Below are 20,668 nucleotides of genomic sequence, written 5' to 3'. Positions count from 1 at the left end.
TCAACTTTAGCATCAATAAAATTGAGACAATCACATTATAAGCCATGAAGTAATGAATTAAAAAGTACACAGCAGCACCACCTATGAAATGTTCCTGCCCAAAAATTAAATCTCAAACTAATCATGGCTTCAAGATCTAACTACGATTTACAAACAAAGAGAACCAGAGAATAAGTTAAGTTCATTGTAGGGAAACACTCAGTCAAATCTATAACATGGAAGATTCTACAGGACTGGTCCCTGGTCCCATGTCACAAGGTTTCACCAACAAATGAAAGGCATTAATAAAAAGGAGGGAAAACTGTTATGATGTAAGTGAAACTTAGGGCAAATAACAGCTAAATGCAATGTCTGGACTGTATTTGAATCTTCAATTGAATACAAACATCTCAGGGAAATTTGTACATGGGCTATTAAATGAGAGAAATTAATTCTGTTACGTGTGAAAATGGTATGGTGGTAGTATTTATTTTAAATGTGCTTAACATTCAGAAATGCATACTGAAATTTTCAAGTGAAATAAAATGATATCTTGAGTTTTCTTTAAAATAATCTAGGGGAAAAGTGGATGGAAGAAACTGATCAAACAAGATTGACAAAATGTTGATAATTATTAATGCTGAGTAATAGACACATGGGGGTTGTATTAGTCCATTCTCGCACTACTATAAAGAAATACCTGAGACTAGGTAATTTATAAAGAAAAGAGGTTTAATTGGCTCGCAGTTCTGCAGGCTATACAGGAAGCATGGTGCTGGCATCTGCTCAGCTTCTGGGGAGCCCTAAAGAAACCTACAATAATGGTGGAAGGCAAAGGGGGAGCCAACACTTCAGATGGCCAGAGCCAGAGGAAGACAGAGGGGAAGGAGGTGCTAACACTTAAACAACCAGATCTCAGGATAACTCACTCACTCACTATAAGCAGAACAGCACTGAGGGGATGCTAATCCATTCATGAGAACTCCACCCCCAGGATCCAATCACCTCCCACCAGGCCCCGTCTCCAACACTGGGGATTATAATTGAACATGAGATTTTGGAGGGGACACAAATCCAAACTATATCAGCATTCATTATATTAGTCTTATTTTTGCATATGTTTAAAAATTTCCAAATAAAACATTAAAATGGGAACAAAAAGGAGAGGGAGGGGAGCTGTGGCCAGTAACATTTTATTATTATCACAACCCCATCAGCACCCAGATAGGATGCATCTTAGAGGCATTAGGATTACACATGTATGTGACACACTTAGATGTGGATTTCCAAAAACCTAAACATTATAAAATACATTCTGCACTGAAAGTGATCTGAACAGAAATCAATCCTTCCTTTGGCATTCAGAAATCACTTTATTTATTTATTTAACAAATATTTACTGAGCACCTACTACATAGTCAACATTGTTGCAAGAGTGAATGAAAAAGATAAAAATTTCTGTTCTCAAGGAAAATCCATTCTAGTAGGGGAAGAAAAACAATCAGATAAGTAAATCTACTATGTTAGATGGTGATTTGATGCCAAGGGAAAAAAACTAAGCAGAAAAGAGAAATAGGGAGTGTGGGAAATGAGAAGTTTACAATTTTAAACAGGATGACCAGGAAAGGCTCACTGAGAGAATGCTATTAGAGACAAGACTTCTTCCAGTAAGAGAGTAAAAGCAAGTGACAGAATTCTAAAAAAGGATCATTAAATTTTTAAATGGATTATAATGAATATCAATATCATAACAGTAAATCAAGAGGTGCTAATAGTGACTTTCAGTTGCTAGAATGACAGATAAAATAATTTTTCAGCTTCTTAATCACTGCTGTTTGCCTTCCCTCTTCCAAACCTATGCTTCATCTTCTTTACTTTGATACTATTTGTTTCCTAAGAATAATAAAGCTGTTACTATAAAACAAACTGATCACAAGGCTTTGTTTAAAAAAAAAAAAAAAAAAAAATCCATGACAACCATTACCTCTTAAGTAACTATTGGGTGGCTAGCATCCCAGCTGACACTGTCCAAACTCTGGAAATTTGTTACTGCTTTAAGTGGGTAAACAAACCAATACAATCTGACACTGCTTTCTGTTAATCTGCTGAACCTAGAAAACCTGGTTAACATTCTTGAGTGTTTCTTCTCCCTTACTTTCAATATATAATCAACCCTATTCATACTGCCTGTTCCAGTTATCTATCACTGGGAAACAAACCACCACACATCTTAATGGCCTAAAATATTTATTTTATTGACAAATCTGTTTTTTTTTTTTTTTTTTTTTTTTTTTGAGACAGAGTCTCACTCTGTCACCCAGGCTGGAGTGCAGTGGTACGATCTCAGCTCACTGCAAGCTCTGCCTCCTGGGTTCACGCCATTCTCCTGCCTCAGTCTCCCAAGTAGCTGGGACTACAGGCGCCCACCACCACGCCCAGCTAATTTTTTGTATTTTTACTAGAGATAGGGTTTCACTGTTCTAGCCAGGATGGCTTCGATCTCCTGACCTCGTGATCCGCCTGCCTTGGCCTCCCAAAGTGCTGGGATTACAGGCGTGAGCCACCATGCCTGGCCTTTATTGACAAATCTCAACCTGGGCAGGGCTTGCCTATAGTTCTTAGTGACAGCTATAGCAGCTCAAAGTCTGGGGTAGAAACCATCTAAAGGTTCACTAACCCACATCTGGTGGTAGACACTTCTTGTTGGCTAGGGCCTTAGGGTGGTCAGCCTCTACATGCAGCCTCTCCAATGTGGCTTGGACTTCCTCCCAACATGGTGGCTTGGGTTGAAGGTTAAGCATCCCAAGAGAGAAAGTGGAGTGGAAGCTGTATTACTTTCATGACCTTACTTCAGAAGTCATACAGAATCACCTCTACCACATTTTATTCATTAGAACCAAGTCACGGAAATGAGCTCATATTCAAAGGAAGACAAATTAGACTCTGCCTCTTGAAGGCAAGTAACCAAAAATTTGTGGACATGTTTCAAAACCCACCACAATCCACCCTGTAGCCATGAGCTGTTTACATTCCTCCCATGTGCAAAACAGAGACAGTCTTCCTGCAAAACCCCCTTCCCCCAAAGTTTCATCTATTTAGAACATCAGGTCCAAAGATCTTGTCATCTAAGTTAGGTACGAAGGTGGATGAAGCTCCTCTGAGGCAGTTCCTTGAGTTCAGCTTGAGTGCAGTTCATCTTGACCTGAAGACCTATCAACTAAAGAGACAAGTTATCTGTCCACATGTACCTAGAATACAACATAGGTAAAACAAACGGCAGGCAATAGTTAGTCCCATTCAAAAAAAAAAAAAAGGAAAAATCAGAGGAACAAAGTAGCCACTGGTTTATAGCAATTCTGAAATCAAATGAGGCACAAGGTTGTCATTTTTTGTTTGTTTTTGGCTTTTGAGATGGAGTCTCACTCTTTCACCCAGGCTGGAGTGCAGTGGCACGATCTCAGCTCACTGCAACCTCTGCCTCCTGGGTTCAAGCAATTCTCCTGCCTCAGCCTCCTGAGTAGCTGAGATTACAGGCAAATGCCGCTATGCCTGGCTAATTTTTGTATTTTTAGTAGAGACAAGCTTTCGCCATGTTGGCCAGGCTGGTCTTGAACTCCTGACCTCAAGTGATCCACCTGCCTCAGCCTCCCAAAGTGCTGGGATTACAGGAGTGAGCGACTGCACCCCGCCCACATGTACTGCCTGGGATTAGCTTTTGGTTCCCCTATTTGGGCTCTTGATTCCATCCTCTGAATTTCTTTCCTTTTCCATAAAATGTAGCCCATGTTTGCCAAATATTTTCCTCAGTCTGCTTCCTGTCCATAGAAGTTCAAGGGCCTCTCTTCATTTTAATTCCTTTTTGATAATAGCTTTATTGAGATAAAATTCACATACCATTAATTCAACCATTTAAAGTATACAAGTCGATGGTTCCTTAGCATATTCACCAACTTGTGTAACTACCACCATAATGCACTTTCGAATATTTTCATCATCTCCAAAAGAAAGCCTGAAGCCTTTAACAATCACTTTCCATTCCTCCCATTTACCCCAACCCTAGGCAACCATAAATCTACTTTTTATCTGTATAGATTTGCCTATTCTGGGGATTGTATATAGATGAAATTATATAACATGTGGACTTTTGTGACTGGCTTACTTTACTTAGCATGTTTTCATGGCTGAGATGCTTTGGATCTGTGTCCCCACCCAAATCTTATATCAAACTGTAATCCTGTGTTGGACATGGGACCTGTTGAGAGGTGATTGGATCATGGGGGCAGATTTCCCTCTTGGTACTGTCCTCATATTAGTGAGTTACTGTGTGGCACCTTCCCCCACTCCCTCCTGCTCCAGCCATGTGAAATGTGCCTTGCTTCTCTTTTGCCTTGCACCATGACTGGAAAATTCCTGAGGCCTCCGCAGAAGCAGAAGCTACTACACTTACTTTACAACCTGCAGAACTCTGAGCTAATTAAACCTCTTTTATTTATAAATTACCCAGTCTCAGGTATTTCTTTATAGAACTGTTGAAACAGACTAATACAAAGGCTTATACATGTTACAGCATGTACTGGCACTCCATTTATTTTTGTTGTCAAATAATATTCAATTCTATGAATACATCACAGTTTACATTTCCACTCATCAGCTGATGGGCATTTACAGTGTTTCTACTTTTTGGTTATTACAAATATTGCTGCTATAAACATCTGTGTACAACTTTTTATGTGGATATATTTTCATTCTCGTGGGTATATACCTAGGGATGGAATTATTAGGTCATATGGTACCTCTATGTTCCGTCTTTTGAGGTACTGGCAGATTTTCCAGTGGCTACACCATTTTACACTCCTACTAACAGTGCATGAAGGTTTATCTTTTCATTTTATGGTCCTTTTCAATCCAACCTGATGCAAATCATTTAAAAACTTCATGGGTTTCTTTTAAAATAGTTTATAATTTACTCCATCTGACAAAAACCACACCCACAAATCTCTTTCGGATGGCCCACCTCTATCTTGGCTTCTCATGTGAAACTCCAGTGAGACATTATCATTAAGATTTTTAGGGACCCTATTGTTTATTGGTAAGAGCATATTTAACCTTCCTGAGTTCTTTTTATTTATTTATTTAATTTTTTATTATACATTTAAGTTCTAGGGTACATGTGCACAACGTGCAGGTTTGTTACATATGTATACCTGTGCCATGTTGGTGTGCTACACCCATTAACTCGTCATTTACATTAGGTGTATCTCCTAATGCTATCCCTTCCCCCTCCTCAATCCCACAACAGGCACCAGTGTGTGATGTTCCCCTTCCTGTGTCCAAGTGATCTCATTGTTCAATTCCCACGTATGAGCGATGACATGTGGTGTTTGGTTTTCTATTCCTGTGATAGTTTGCTGAGAATGATGGTTTACAGCTGCATCCATGTCCCTACAAAGGACATGAACTTATCCTTTTTTATGATTGCATAGTATTCCATGGTGTATATGTGCCACATTTTCTTAATTCAGTCTATCACTGATGGACATTTGGGTTGGTTCCAAGTCTTTGCTATTGTGAATAGTGTTGCAATAAACATACGTGTGCTTGTGTCTTTATAGCAGCATGATTTATAATCCTTTGGGTATATACCCAGTAATGGGATGGCTGGGTCAAATGGTATTTCTAGTTCTAGATCCTTGAGGAATTGCCACACTGTCTTCCACAATGGTTGAACTACTTTACAGTCCCATCAACAGTGTAAAAGTTTTCCTATTTCTCCACATCCTCTCCAGCACCTGTTGTTTCCTGACTTTTTAACGATCGCCATGCTAACTGGTGTGAGATGGTGTCTCATTGTGGTTTTGATTTGCATTTCTCTGATGGCGAGTGATGATGAGCTTTTTTTCAATGTGTCTGTTGGCTGCATAAATATCTTCTTTTGAGAAGTGTCTGTTCATATCCTTTGCCCACTTTTTGATGAGGTTGTTTTTTTCTTGTAAATTTGTTTGAGTTCTTTGTAGGTTCTGGATATTAGCCCTTTGTCAGATGAGTAGATTGCAAAAATTTTCTCCCATTCTGTAGGTTGCCTGTTCACTCTGATGGTAGTTTCTTTTGCTGTGCAGAAGCTCTTTAGTTTAATTAGATCCCATTTGTCAATTCTGGCTTTTGCTGCCATTGCTTTTGGTGTTTTAGACATGAAGTCCTTGCCCATGCCTATGTCCTGAATGGTATTGCCTAAGTTTTCTTCTAGAGTTTTTATGGTTTTAGGTCTAACATTTAAGTCTCTAATCCATCTTGAATTAACTTTTGTATAAGGTGTAAGGAAGGGATCCAGTTTCAGCTTTCTACTTATGGCTAGCCAGTTTTCCCAGCACCATTTATTAAATAAGGAATCCTTTCCCCATTTCTTGTTTTTGTCAAGTCTGTCAAAGATCAAATGGTTGTAGATGTGTGGTATTATTTCTGAGGGCTCTGTACTGTTCCATTGGTCTATATCTCTGTTTTGGTACCAGTACCATGCTGTTTTGGTTACTGTAGCCTTGTAGTATAGTTTGAAGTCAGGTAGCATGATGCATCCAGCTTTGTTCTTTTGGCTTAGGATTGTCTTGGCAATGCAGGCTCTTTTTTAGTTCCATATGAACTTTAAAGTAGTTTTTTTCCAATTCTGTGAAGAAAGTCATGGGTAGCTTAATGGGGATGGCATTGAATCTATAAATTACCTTGGGCAGTACAGCCATTCTCACGATATTGATTCTTCCTATCCATGAGCATGGAATGTTCTTCCATTTGTTTGTGTCCTCTTTTATTTCATTGAGCAGTGGTTTTTAGTTCTCCTTGAAGAGGTCCTTCACATCCCTTGTAAGTTGGATTCCTGGGTATTTTATTCTATTTGAAGCAATTGTGAATGGGAGCTCACTCATGATTTGGCTCTCTGTTTGTCTGTTATTGGTGTGTAAGAATGCTTGTCATTTTTGCACATTGATTTTGTATCCTGAGACTTTGCTGAAGTTGCTAATTAGCTTAAGGTGATTTTGGGCTGAGACAGTGGGGTTTTCTAAATATACAATCATGTCATCTGCAAACAGGGACAATTCGACTTCCTCTTTTCCTAACTGAATACCCTTTATTTCTTTCTCTTGCCTGATTGCCCTGGCCAGAACTTCCAACACTATGTGGAATAGGAGTGAAAAGGAGTGAACAGGAGTGAAAGAGGGCATCCCTGTCTTGCACCAGTTTTCAAAGGGAATGCTTCCAGTTTTTGCCCATTCAGTGTGATATTGGCTGTGAGTCTGTCATAAAGAGCTCTTACTATTTTAAGATACGTTCCATCAATACCGAATTTATTAAGAGTTTTTAGCATGAAGGGCTGTTGAATTTTGTAAAGGTCTTTTCTGCATCTATTGAGATAATCATGTGGTTTTTGGCTTTGGTTCTGTTTATATGTTGGATTACGTTTATTGATTCGTGTATGTTGAACCAGGCTTGCATCCCAGGGATGAAGTCCACTTGATCATGGTGGATAAGCTTTTCAATGTGCTGCTGGATTCGGTTTGCCAGTATTTTGTTGAGGATTTTTGCATTGATGTTCACCAGGGATATTGGTCTAAAATTCTCTTTTTTTGTTGTGTCTCTGCCAGGCTTCAGTATCAGGATGATGTACGCCTCAAAAAATGAGTTAGGGAGGATTCTCTCTTTTTATATTGATTGGCACAGTTTCAGAAGGCATGGTATCAGCTCCTCCTTGTACCTCTGGTAGAATTCGGCTGTGAATCCATCTGGTCCTGGACTTTTTTTGGTGGGTAGGCTATTAAATATTGCCTCAATTTCAGAGCCTGCTATTGGTCTATTCAGGGATTCAACTTCTTCCTGGTTTAGTCCCGGGAGAGTGTATGTGTCCAGGAATGTATTCATTTCTTCTAGGTTTTTTAGTTTATTTGCGTAGAGGTGTTTATAGTATTCTCTGATGGTAGTTTGTATTTATGTGGGGTCAGTGGTGATATCCCCTTTATCATTTTTTATTGCGTCTATTTGATTCTTCTCTCTTTTCTTCTTTATTAGTCTTGCTAGAGGTCTTTCAATTCTGTTGATCTTTTCAAAAAACCAGCTCCCGGATTCATTGATTTTTTGGAGGGTTTTTTTGTGTCCCTATCTCCTTCAGTTCTGCTCTGATCTTAGGTTATTTCTTGCCTTCTGCTAGCTTTTGAATGTGTTTGCTCTTGCTTTTCTAGTTCTTTTAATTGTGATGTTAGGGTGTCAATTTTAGATCCTTCCTGCTTTCTCTTGTGGGCATTTAGTGCCATAAATTTCCCTCTACACACTGCTTTAAATGTGTCCCAGATATTCTGGTTTGTTGTATCTTTGTTCTCATTGGTTTCAAAGAACATCTTTATTTCTGCCTTCATTTCTTTATGTACCCAGTAGTCATTCAGGAGCAGGTTGTTTAGTTTCCATGTATTTGAGAGGTTTTGAGTGAGTTTCGTAATCCTGGGTTCTAGTTTGATTGCACTGTGGTCTGAGAGACAGTTTGTTATAATTTCTGTTCTTTTACATTTGCTGAGGAGTGCTTTACTTCCAACTATGTGGTCAATTTTGGAATAAGTGTGATGTGGTGCTGAGAAGAATGTATATTCTGTTGATTTGGGGTAGAGAGTTCTGTAGATGTCTATTAGGTCCGCTTGGTGCAGAGCTGAGTTCAGTTCCTGGACATCCTTGTTAACTTTCTGTCTCATTGATCTAATGTTGACAGTGGGGTGTTAAAGTCATCCATTATTATTGTGTGGGAGTCTAAGTCTCTTTGTAAGTCTCTAAGGACTTGCTTTACGAATCTGGGTGCTCCTGTATTGGGTGCATACATATTTAGGAGAGTTAGCTCTTCTTGATGAATTGATCCCTTTACCATTATGTAAATGGCCTTGTCTCTTTTGATCTTTGTTGGTTTAAAGTCTGTTTTATCAGAGACTAGGATTGCAACCCCTGCCTTTTGTTTGTTTGTTTATCTTCCATTTGCTTGGTAGATCTTCCTCCATCCCTTTACTTTGACCCTATGTGTGTCTCTGCATGTGAGATGGGTCTTCACTCTTTATCCAATTTGCCAGTCTGTCTTTTAATTGAAGTATTTAGCCCATTTACATTTAAGGTTAATATTATTATGTGTGAATTTGATCCTGTCATTATGATGTTAGCTGGTTATTTTGCTCATTAGTTGATGCAGGTTCTTCCTACCATCCATGGCCTTTACAATTTGGCATGTTTTTGCAGTGGCTGGTAGCAGTTGCTCCTTTCCAAGTTTAGTGCTTCCTTCAGGAGCTCTTGTAGGGCAGGCCTGGTGGTGGCAAAATCTCTCAGCATTTGCTTCTCTGTAAAAATTTTATGTCTCCTTCACTTATGAAACTTAGTTTGGCTGGATATAAAATTCTGGGTTGAAAATTCATTTCTTTAAGAATGTTGAATATTGGGCCCCACTCTCTTCTGGCTTGTAGAGTTTCTGCCAAGAGATCCGCTGTTAGTCTGATGGGCTTCCCTTTGTGGGTAACCCGACCTTTCTCTCTGGCTGCCCTTAAGATTTTTTCCTTCATTTTAACTTTGGTGAATCTGACAATTATGCATCTTGGAGTTGCTCTTCTCAAGGAATATCTTGGTGGCGTTCTCCGTGTTTCCTGAATTTGGATGTTGGCCTGCCTTGCTAGGTTGGGGAAGTTCTACTGGATAATATCCTGAAGAGTGTTTTCCAACTTGGTTCCACTCTCCCCATCACTTTCAGGTACACCAATCAGACATAGATTTGGTATTTTCACATAGTCCCATATTTCTTGGAGGCTTTGTTCGTTTCTTTTTACTCTTTTTTCTCTAAACTTCTCTTCTCACTTCATTTCATTCATTTGATCTTCAATCACTGATACCCTTTCTTCCAGTTGACCAAATTGGTTACTGAAGCTTACGCATTTGTTATATAGTTCTTGTACCATGATTTTCAGCTCTGTCAGGTCATGTAAGGACTTTTCTACATTGGTTATTCTAGTTAGCCCTCTGTCTAATCTTTTTTCAAGGTTTTTATCTTCTTTGCGATGGGTTCGAACTTCCTCCTTTAGCTCTGAGAAGTTTGATCATCAGAATCCTTCTTCTCTCAACTCGTCAGTCATTCTCCATCCAGCTTTGTTCCATTGCCAGCAAGGAGCTGCGTTCCTTTGGAGGGGGAGAGGCACTCTGATTTTTAGAATTTTCAGCTTTTCTGCTCTGTTTTTTCCCCATCTTTGTGGTTTTATCTACCTTTGGTCTTTGATGATGGTGACGTACAGATGGGGTTTTGGTGTGGATGTCCTTTCTGTTAGTTTTCCTTCTCACAGTCAGGACCCTCAGCTGCATGTCTGTTGGAGTTTGCTCAAGGTCCACTCCAGACCCTGTTTGCCTGGGTATCAGCAGTGGAGGCTGCAGAAGAGTGAATATTGCTGAACAGCAAATGTTGCTGCCTGATTGTTCCTCTGGAAGCTTCATCTCAGAGAGGTACCTGGTCGTGTGAGGTGTCAGTCTGCCCCTACTGGCGGGTGCCTCCCCGTTAGGCTACTTGGGGGTCAGGGACCCACTTGAGGAGGCAGTCTGTCTGTTCTCACATCTCAAACTCCATGCTGGGAGAACCACTACCCTCTTCAAAGCTGTCAGACCAGGACATTTACATCTGTAGAGGTTTCTGCTGCCTTTTGTTTGGCTATGCCATCCCCAGAGGTAGAGTCTACAGAGGCAGGTAGGCCTCCTTGAGCTGCAGTGGGCTCCACCCAGTTCGAGTTTCCTGGATGCTTTGTTTACCTACTCAAGCCTCAACAATGGCAGGCGCCCCTACCCCAGCCTTCCTGCCACCTTGCAGTTAGATCTCAGACTGCTGTGCTAGCAATAAGGGAGGCCCCATGGGTGTGGGATCCTCCGAGCCAGGTGTGGGATATTATCTCCTGGTGTGACGTTTGCTAAGATCCTTGGGAAAATGCAGTATTAGGGTGGGAGCGATCCGATTTTCCAGGTGCTGTGTGTCATGGTTTCTCTTGGCTAGGAAAGGGAATTCTCTTACTCTTGTGCTTCCTGGGTGAGGCGATGCCTCGCCCTGCTTCAGCTGTCACTAGGTGGGCTGCACCCACTGTCCTGCATCCACTGTTCTGCATCCACTGTCCAACACACCCCAGTGAGATGAACCTGGTACCTCAGCGGGAAATGCAGAAATCACCCGTCTTCTGTGTCACTCACGCTGGGAGCTGTAGCCTGGAGCTCTTCCTATTCGGCCATCTTGGAACCGCCCACCAAGCTTCCTGAGTTCTTAACAAAGCCTTTTATAGCTATGCCTTTTCATCTTCATCATTTTACTCAGAGTTCCCTGGATTGGCTCTGTCTGGAACAGATTGCTTAATTTTGGCATCATTCACTGTCTGCAGAGGTTAGGAATGAAAGAAAGTATTTTTCAAACCCAAAAAGTTGTGGCTATTTCATATTGAACAATTTTTTTTTCTTGCTTGCCTTTCTCCTTTTGTCTTTTGCTATAGAGGCTAGAAGAATCCAGATAGCACCTTCAACATTGCCTAGAAACCTCTTTAGTGAGATCATGCAGTTGAGCTATACTTATTTTCTACTGTTTCATGGAAAACAAATTTCCAGCATAGCTAAAATTTCTGCTACTATGTCACAAGAGTCACCTTTCTTCGTTTCCAGTAATACCTCTCACCTTGTTTAAACTTTCACCAATAGCTTCCTGAAGTGACTGTTAACAGTCTCTTCAAGGCCCTTCTAACTTATACTCAAGCTCAGTTCCAAAGTTCCTACTTCATGGCTTAGTAGCAGCAAATTGTATATCCAGATTTAATAAAAAATAGTAACAATACAAACCATTAGGAATTATATAGCATATAATTTGATCTTATATAACTATGGGAGCTGGTTAAGCCCTCTATATAAGGTTGTTTACTTTTGTGCTCAGTGTTATGCCTTCCCTAAAATCCAGAGAAGCCAAAGGAGAAGATCTAGCAGAAGTGATAGTACACAAAGTGGCAAAGAGTCTGACCTGTTGGTTCAAGGAAGATTTCCTGCTATTGACTGCTGGGTCCAGTAATAATGGATTAGAAAGAGCTAACCAGATGATGAAGTAAATGTGAAGTGGAAAAGCATTTAAATAAAAGCACGAAAAAAAGGTTCATGGGCATGAAATACACAGGCCATGGGGAGTATAAATAATTTATTCTAGTGCATATATCTAAAGAAAGGAGTGATGGGAGGTGACGCTGGAGAAGTAAATAGGACCTGTCATGAAAGACCTCTTTTAAATGCCGTGATAAGGAGACTTCATCCTATAGGACTAAGAAGTCATCATAAGGATTAGGTTAGAAAGTATATTAAAATATGCCCATATTTAAAATAAAAAAATTTGTTTTAATCAAGTGATTAAGAAGTGATAGTTACGAAGGAAATTTATACTTGAATCCCTAGAAACAGAAGGCATGGCATGCCACGCAGGGCCACGTGGGAAAGGACTGGGGGACTGTCAGCAGGTAGAATAGAGTAGCAAGGGTAGAAAGTCTAGGCTAGAGGGCCAGGCACGGTGGCTCATACCTGTAATCCCAGCACTTTGGGAGGCCGAGGTGGGCAGGTCATGAGGTCAGGAGATTGAGACCATCCTGGCTGACATGGTGAAACCCCGTCTCTACTAAAAATACAAACAAATTAGCTGGATGTGGTGGCGAGCACCTGTAGTCCCAGCTACTCGGGAGGCTGAGGCAGGAGAATGGTATGAACCCAGGAGGCGGAGCTTGCAGTGAGCCAAGATCGCACCACTGCACTCTAGCCTGGGTGACAGCGCAAGACTGTTATCTCAAAAAAAAAAAAAAGGAAGTCTAGGCCAGAGTCTTTATTGGAGTTCCTGTGGAAAATACAAAGCAGGGAAGGGTAAACAGTTTAGGACTAGCTAGTGTGAATAATTCTGGTGGGTTTTGGGATTTAGAGGTGGTCCCCAGTGGTCTGGTACCTGGCCCTGGGATGATTAAAGCAAAGGACTATTGTTTCCTAGGGTGTACGGGTCAGACAGAGGAGGTCTGGCTTAGGACTGGTTAGTTTGCATATCAAAGTCATGCTCCAGGCTGCACGGGCCCTTTGTTATCTCTAAGAACCAACTAACCCCAGTAGGAACGGCCCCTCCTCAGCCAGAAAGGTTTTTTAAGATGTCAAAACATCAGAATATACAAAAAATAAAAATTAAAAATATAAGTGATACAGGAAAGTGGTAGTCAGATTTGCATTTGTGGCAGTTCACTTTAGTAGCATAAAAGAATGGTTTAAGGGAGTAAGACCGGAGGCAGGAATGGCTTCTGTACTATTCCAGGTGATAGGGAAAACAAGATGGAGATAAAGTGATAGGTATAACCTGGGTAAGACTGTGACTAGAATCTGGTCTCTTTGTAGGAACATTAGATACGCCACAATTTAGGATGTGGAGAGATGAGAGTTGTGTAATATTTAGCAGGGTACAGCTGTGACGCAGGTCTAGGTTTATTAAGATACTGAGAATCTAGGAAAGAAAGATTCAGAAAAAGAGATGGAGTTTGCTCTTTCAAACCTTTGAGTTTTCACCTGTATCTTAAACACACTCCTTATGGACACCAGCTGAAAATGAAAGGGTTGCTTATCTCTGTGCCGTACATGCTAGCCTCATGGAATGTCAACATCTAGAGCTTTCCCAGCAACCCGAAATCAATCCATTTGGCAGGTAAATTGAAAAAATCACCAGCTTTCTGAGACAACAACAGCCCGTGAACTCAGCAAAAAACTAGGAATCTAAAGTTGAATGTTAATCCAGACGGTTACTGACTTATTGTGTAAATTTAGAAAGCCAGTCAAATTGCCTGTATCTATCTCTCTTCTCATCAGTAAAACAACAAGAAAGAATGCCAATCTATTCCACAGAGATTGTGTGGGAAACAGCTAACTAATGATTATAAACTATTCTGGAAGTATAAAGTGCTGTAAGAATGCTAAAATATACAGTATCCTAGGAACTCAAGGACCCTAAAATTGAAACAATCATTTTATTTTATTAACAGAGAAGGGTTGTTTCATTTATTAACATTCTATAATACAAAATAATCTGGCTAATTCTTAATACAACAAGGGCCCATGATAAATTAAAAATTTTGGAAGTTGGAAAAATGCATGAAAAACAGGAGTTCATAAACACAGGTTATGGCAGAAACCAATGTACTTACTTGATTTGTTTTGGCAAGCTTATTTTGTGATTTAAAATGTGGTCTGAGACTTGGGGTAAAACTTTCAAACATGAGCAGATGCTTCATATACTTGAAAACTGCTGTAGAAATTCTGTCCTGTAATAAAGAAGGGTACTAGGTTTCTCTTTGTTCGTTTTCTTTTTAAATATGGAAATGGAAGTTTTGATTTAAAGGTCTTGGGATTCTCAAAGCCTACCTTTTGGAGTCACTTACTAGCTATCTGACTAGCCTGCCTTCTAGAGTCACTTACTAGCTACGAAGCTTAAGCAAATTATTCATTCTCAATGTCCTCAAGTCTCATTTTCATTCTCTAAAAAATAGGGATGAAAATAGCAACCCCTACTTTCCATGAGGCATAAATAAGCCACATATGCAAAGCATTTAGCACACTGCCTGGCACACAGTAAGAGCTCAGTAAAAGGTAGTGGTTTGCTGTTGTACAATCTCATGTACACATTTAAATTAAGAGCTCCACTTTCTGTTAACAAATCTCAAGTGAGCAAGCACTACCCCTGAGACTGATAAAAGGTGCTAACATGTGCCCACTGTGCCACAGATCTGTCTCCCTGATGCCACTTTCTTGCCACTATACTCTTCTTTATCCGTCACTACTTCAACTTATTGCTTAGATATCTGAGTATACTCTTGTTAGAGAAGCTCAAATGAGGGGCTAAAGATCTGTTGGAGATGTTATACAAGAGATCCTTAAACTGGCTACGTGGCTGGAAATAGATTACTGGTTCACAGACTTTAAAACAGAAAGAGATTTGTAAGAAATACAGAGTTACCAACTCTTAATTTTGTCAAGTGAGGACATTTTTTTTTATTCACTCTCAACTACTGCCACCACAAATTCATAAAAGGACACTTTAAACCCTTCTGTTGAAAGAAGATGACATATATATGTTTATTTAAATTGATTAAATTTGCTTTATGAAAATCTCACTATCTTATACTAAATGTTGTTATGCTACCAGTGAGATCAGTTTACAGACCAGCATCTAATTACCACTAGGCTAGAGGAATCTCTCAATATTGTACTTAAAAACACATACATAAATACACATATATATTTTTATATTTTGGGGAAGCTTTACCAAGTATTAAACATAGAAAACAGAAGTAGTCCATCAAAACAAAAAGTAGCAATGAATAGATTACAAAATAGAATACTGAGATAAACTAAGCAGTAAGAAAGCTAAACATCTACAAAGTCTAATAAAGTAAGGAATAAACCAAAAAGGGGATAAGATAATGTCAAGATTTTGGCATGGAAACTAAGCCTTTTTTTTTTTTTTTTTTTTAAACATAGTCGTGCTCTGTCCCCCAGGCTGGAGTATAGCAGTGTAATCTCTGCTTACTGCATGCAACCTCTGCCTCCTGAATTCAAGCGATTTTCCTGCCACAGCCTCCCGAGTAGCTGGGATTACAGGCATGCACCACCAGGTCCGGCTAATTTTGTATTTTTAGTAGAGACAGGGTTTCTCCATGTTGGCCAGGCTGGTCTTGAACTACTGACCTCAGGTGATCCACTGGCTTTCCCTCCCAAAGTGCTGGGATTACAGGCGGGAGCCACCATGTCCAGCTGGAACTAGGTATTTTTGACTGAGAAAGGAAATTTAAGTTAGCAGACCAGGTGGAGATAGTGGTGGGTGAAACCCTGTTTGAAACCTCCAGCCACTGCTCACCTCTTGCTGAGTCTGCCACAAGGAAATCCTGGCTCAGTGTAGACAGCCATTCTAATTTTTTTAGAGTAGCTGGAAATATGAATTTTTGGTGAAATCACCCCTTAAATGCTACCAACTACCTCACATCTGTTTTTTTCTTTAAATCAGTACACAGGTCTAACAAAATATGTCTCTGAGCCACATTCAGTCCAGCAGTTTGGAAGCTCTGACATAAGTGTGAAAAAGAGGGTCAAGGATAACATCCTAAAGGATATTCAGGTGAAGAGGCTCAGACCAGAACAGCACCTAAGGAGGAGGAACCATTTGGCAAAGAGTAGTGTATTAGTTAGGGTTCCCTAGAGGGGCAGAACTAATAGGATGGATATACATATGAAGGGGAGTTTATTAAGGAGTATTGACTCATAAAGTGAAGTCCCATAATAGGCCATCTGCAACGTGAGGAACAAGGAAGCCAGTCCAAGTCCCAAAACTTCAAAAGTAGGGAAGCCAAGAGTGCAGGTCCAGGAGCCCTTGGCAAATCACTAGGGTAAGTCCAAGAGTCCCAAAGCTGAAGAACTTGGAGTCTGATGTTTGAGGGCAGGAAGCATCCAGCACAGGAGAAAGATGAAGGCCAGAAGACTCAGCAAGTCTGCTCATTCCACTTTCTTCTGCCTGCTTTATTCTAGCCATGCTGGCAGCTAATTAGATGGTGCCCACCCAGACTGAGGGTGGGTCTGTCTCTCCCAGTCCACTGACTCAAATGTTAACCTTCTTTGGCAACACCCTCAGAGACACACCTAGGAACAATACTTTGCATCCTTCCATCCAATCAAGTTGACACTCGATTTTAACCATCACAAGTAGTATTATGGAAAAAGATCATTGCAAGGAGAGTGTAGTCTACAGTGCTAAAGGCAGCAGAGATTTCCAGTTAGTTAAGGATAAGTTAGCAGTTCCTGGTATTACTCTTAGAAGCAGTTTCAGTGACATGGTACAGACCCAATACAGACTGTTTTGAGTCAGGGGGAGGAGAGGAAGAAAGAACAAAACAAAACAAAATATATATAGATATTCAAAATTATAAGTTTAAATAAATAGCTCCATGTGCAAAGGGTATCATTCTTCAATAATTAAAAGAAACTTTGTAAATATATTACAACATACACAAAATATTTCTTTAAAGCACTTGAATATTCTTTATGGAGCTTAGGAAAGGTATTTCCTTAATTCACATTAATTCACCCACAATAACAAAAGAGTTTAAGAAAATCAAAACCAAACCTGACAACCTCTATGTCAATCAAGAATCTTGACAGCTAAATCCTAAACAGAGTATAAATATCAAAGTTTGAGATATTCAGTAGAAAGCAAAACAGAAATACTATTAAAATGTTTGCCTTATTATATCAGATATTTCTTGGTCTCATAATATCCTACAAGTTACTGAAAATTTCCTACATGCTTAATTCTAAGAGCAACAGTGAAATGGCCCCTCATTCTAGCATTCCAAGGCTCTGCTTTATAAACCACCTTAACAATCCCACTTTTCCAAGAGATTAGTAGCCTATCACATTTCTGCCTCCCATTTAGGTGACATATAATACACCAATAACCAACCTGTAAAATAATAACTATTATTCTCATAAATACCATAAATTATACAGAATATGCTATATACGTTATTGAAACATTCCTACTTATCTTTATAGTTCTTCTACTAGGAAAACATTATTATTCCTATTTTACGTAAGTAAACAGGAGCTCTGAAAGGTTAGTCAATAAGCGCCAGGGTCAAGACTGAAATAAGTCTGAACACAAAGACTACGATTTCCAGTACATGTAATAATGCTTAGTAATGTTCACGAAATATTCCAGCTCCCTGCCTTCAGGACACAGGGTAGGACTGCACTTCTGGGCACTTTCCTACTTAGGTGAAGCCATGTGACCGACAATGAATGGAAATGAGATGTGTTTCTTCTAAGCCACAGAATTTACTTGCTGGAGGGAGATCCTCCAGAATGCTCTCTTCTAATAAAGTTTAAGATGGTGACAGCTTCAATAGTTTGGGATCTACAGTACAAAATCATGGAGCAGGGCCCTTGGCCAACTTGCAAAATGTAGCAATACAAGAAACACTCCCATGTTGGTATGTGACACCAAGATTTTTGAGTTGTTACCATAGCACAACTCAGTCTATCCTGAATGCTACCATCAGTAATCCCAAAAGCCAAATAAACACATTTTAATAGGTAAAAATATGAAGAGAAAGGAAAAAAAGTTAAGGTCTATTCAGCTTTTTCAAAGGGGATTCATGTAAAGTCTGGCATTAAGCAGTTGCCAAAGTCATGTAAAGCAGATGACTAACTGCCTACTGTGTCCAATTTGTGATCTAAATGGTTTTCTTTAGAACTTTCCAAACTCGTTAGCAATAAAACTTATGATTTAGTAAGTGGTTCTCAACTGAGGACAGTTTTGTTCCCAGGGAGACATTTTTTGTTCTTACAACTTTGGAGGATGATGACACAGGTACTTAGGAGATGCCGCTGCTAAACATCTTACAATGACACAACAAAGAATTATCTAACTCAAAATGTTAACAGTGCCACTGATGAAACTCTCCGATCTAGGTATACAAGGCCTTTCTGATGTCAGTCACAAGACTAAGGGTGGGTGGGGGCTGGGGGGAATGCCTGATTCAAAAACAGCAATTTTTCCATCAGGATTTGGCAAAGTGAAGAAAATGCTTACTTATTGCAAATTTAAATCCAATGAGATACCATCTCACAGCAGTCAGAATGGCTATGATTAAAAAGCCAAAAATTAACAGATGTTGCCAGATATGGAGAAAAGGGAACACTTATACACTGCTGGTGGGAATGTAAATCAGTTCAACCCCTGTGGAAAACAGTACGGAGATTTCCCAGAGAACTAAAGATGTAACTACCATTCAATACAGCAATCCCACTACTGGTTATCTACCCAAAGGAAAGGAAATCATATTATCAAAAGACATCTACACTCATGTTTATCACAGCACTATTCACAATAGCAAAGTCATGGAATCAACCTAAGTGCCTATCACTGGTAGATTAAAGAAAATGTGGTACATAGACACCATGGAATACTATGCAGCTATGAAAAAGAATGAAATCATGTCCTTTGCAGCAACATGGATGTAGCTGGAAGCCATTATCCTAAGTGAATTAACACAGAAACAGAAAATACAATACCACATGTTCTCGCTTATAAAGTGAGAGCTAAACAATGGATACACAGGTACATAAAGATGAAAATAACAGACAGTGGGGACTCCCAAAGGGTGGGGGAGATTGATAAACTACCTACTGGGTACAATGTTCACTATTTAGGTGACGAGTCCTAGAAAAACACACATTCCAGCATTATAAAATATACCCATGTAACAAATCTGCACATGTAACCTTTAAATCTAAAATAGAAAATTAAGAAATGAAATGAAAAATTTAAAAACTCGTGTAATTTAAAGTGAGGTCATTATTTTTGTTCATCAAACTCATGCACTGGGGTTATTGATCCCCATGTTAATGCTATATTTGGTTAAAATTATAAACAATAAATAAGACTTTTTTGTCAACACAAGAGTGACAAAGAAAAAGGAGCTAGATTATAAATCATCCCTATTCACAGAAATAAAAATTCAGCAGCCTTATAGAAAAGCAGCAATTTGTTTCAGTATGTCATACTAGTCATACTGATTATACTGAAATAAGACAACTATAAAAGTTCTTCATGGTCAGTATATTAACAAAGGTTTTAATTTTTTTTTAACTGTACACTTATTTTATAGGATTCTTATATTTGTTTAGATTTATTAAAATCAGACATTATCCTAATTGGTATGTGAAGGTAAATTAGCTGAAACATTACTATTGGAAGTTAAGAAAAAAATAAAGCTTTCTTGGGTTCCCTTTCTCCCTTCAACTGACCACAAGACTTGAAGAATTCATCCAAGGGCAAGGTAAATTAAAAAGCAGGCCTTTTGTGAGCACAATTCTAAATCATATCCATCTCTCTATTTCCAGCAGTCTGTTAACCTAATGCAACTCCTTACTCATATCCTATTCTCTAAACTGATATTCTAAGCCTATCAACAAACATTTTTTAAGCATGCAATGCAGACAGGTCAGGCAATGTGCTAGGTATTTTAAGAGTAGTGAACAAGAAGTTCTTGTTTCTAAGCACTTAACACACTATGGAAAAAAAATAGATGAAAAACAAGTAAGTGATTACAAGTGTGTAGGTATTAGAAAGAAACAGGTGTGGGGAGGGTTGTCTCAGTAGGTACTGTTAATATGTAAGCTGACACTAGAAAGACAAGGAAGCTGGGTAAAGCAGGTTGGATGAAACATTCAATTCTGAATGGTAGTTCCAAGACCTTAAGTGGGAGAGAACAATGGTGGGTTAAAAGACTCATGTGTTGGCCGGGCGCGGTGGCTCAAGCCTGTAATCCCAGCACTTTGGGAGGCCGAGACGGGCGGATCACGAGGTCAGGAGATCGAGACCATCCTGGCTAACACGGTGAAACCCCAGTCTCTACTAAAAATACAAAAACTAGCCGGGCGAGGTGGTGGGCGCCTGTAGTCCCAGCTACTCGGGAGGCTGAGGCAGGAGAATGGCGTAAACCCGGGAGGCGGAGCTTGCAGTGAGCTGAGATCTGGCCACTGCACTCCAGTCAGGGCGACAGAGCGAGACTCCGCCTCAAAAAAAAAAAAAAAAAAAAAAAAAAAAAAAGACTCATGT

General features: G+C 39.6%; 1 protein-coding gene across 1 annotated transcript in view; it reads right to left on the bottom strand.

Moving 5' to 3' along the window:
- The window catches only part of LRRC69 (leucine rich repeat containing 69), a 134,364-nt gene that overhangs the window by 110,025 nt on the left and 3,671 nt on the right, over positions 1-20,668 (bottom strand). The window contains exon 2 of the mRNA XM_030937651.1: positions 14,202-14,318. Coding sequence (XP_030793511.1) covers positions 14,202-14,288 — 87 coding nt within the window. The 5' untranslated portion in view covers positions 14,289-14,318. The remainder of the gene's footprint in view (positions 1-14,201; positions 14,319-20,668) is intronic.

The sequence above is a fragment of the Rhinopithecus roxellana genome, chromosome 9 (genome assembly GCF_007565055.1).
Source record: "Rhinopithecus roxellana isolate Shanxi Qingling chromosome 9, ASM756505v1, whole genome shotgun sequence".
NCBI lineage: Eukaryota > Metazoa > Chordata > Mammalia > Primates > Cercopithecidae > Rhinopithecus > Rhinopithecus roxellana.
Note: the sequence above shows the minus strand (reverse complement) of the source record. Positions and strands in the feature narration are given on the sequence as shown.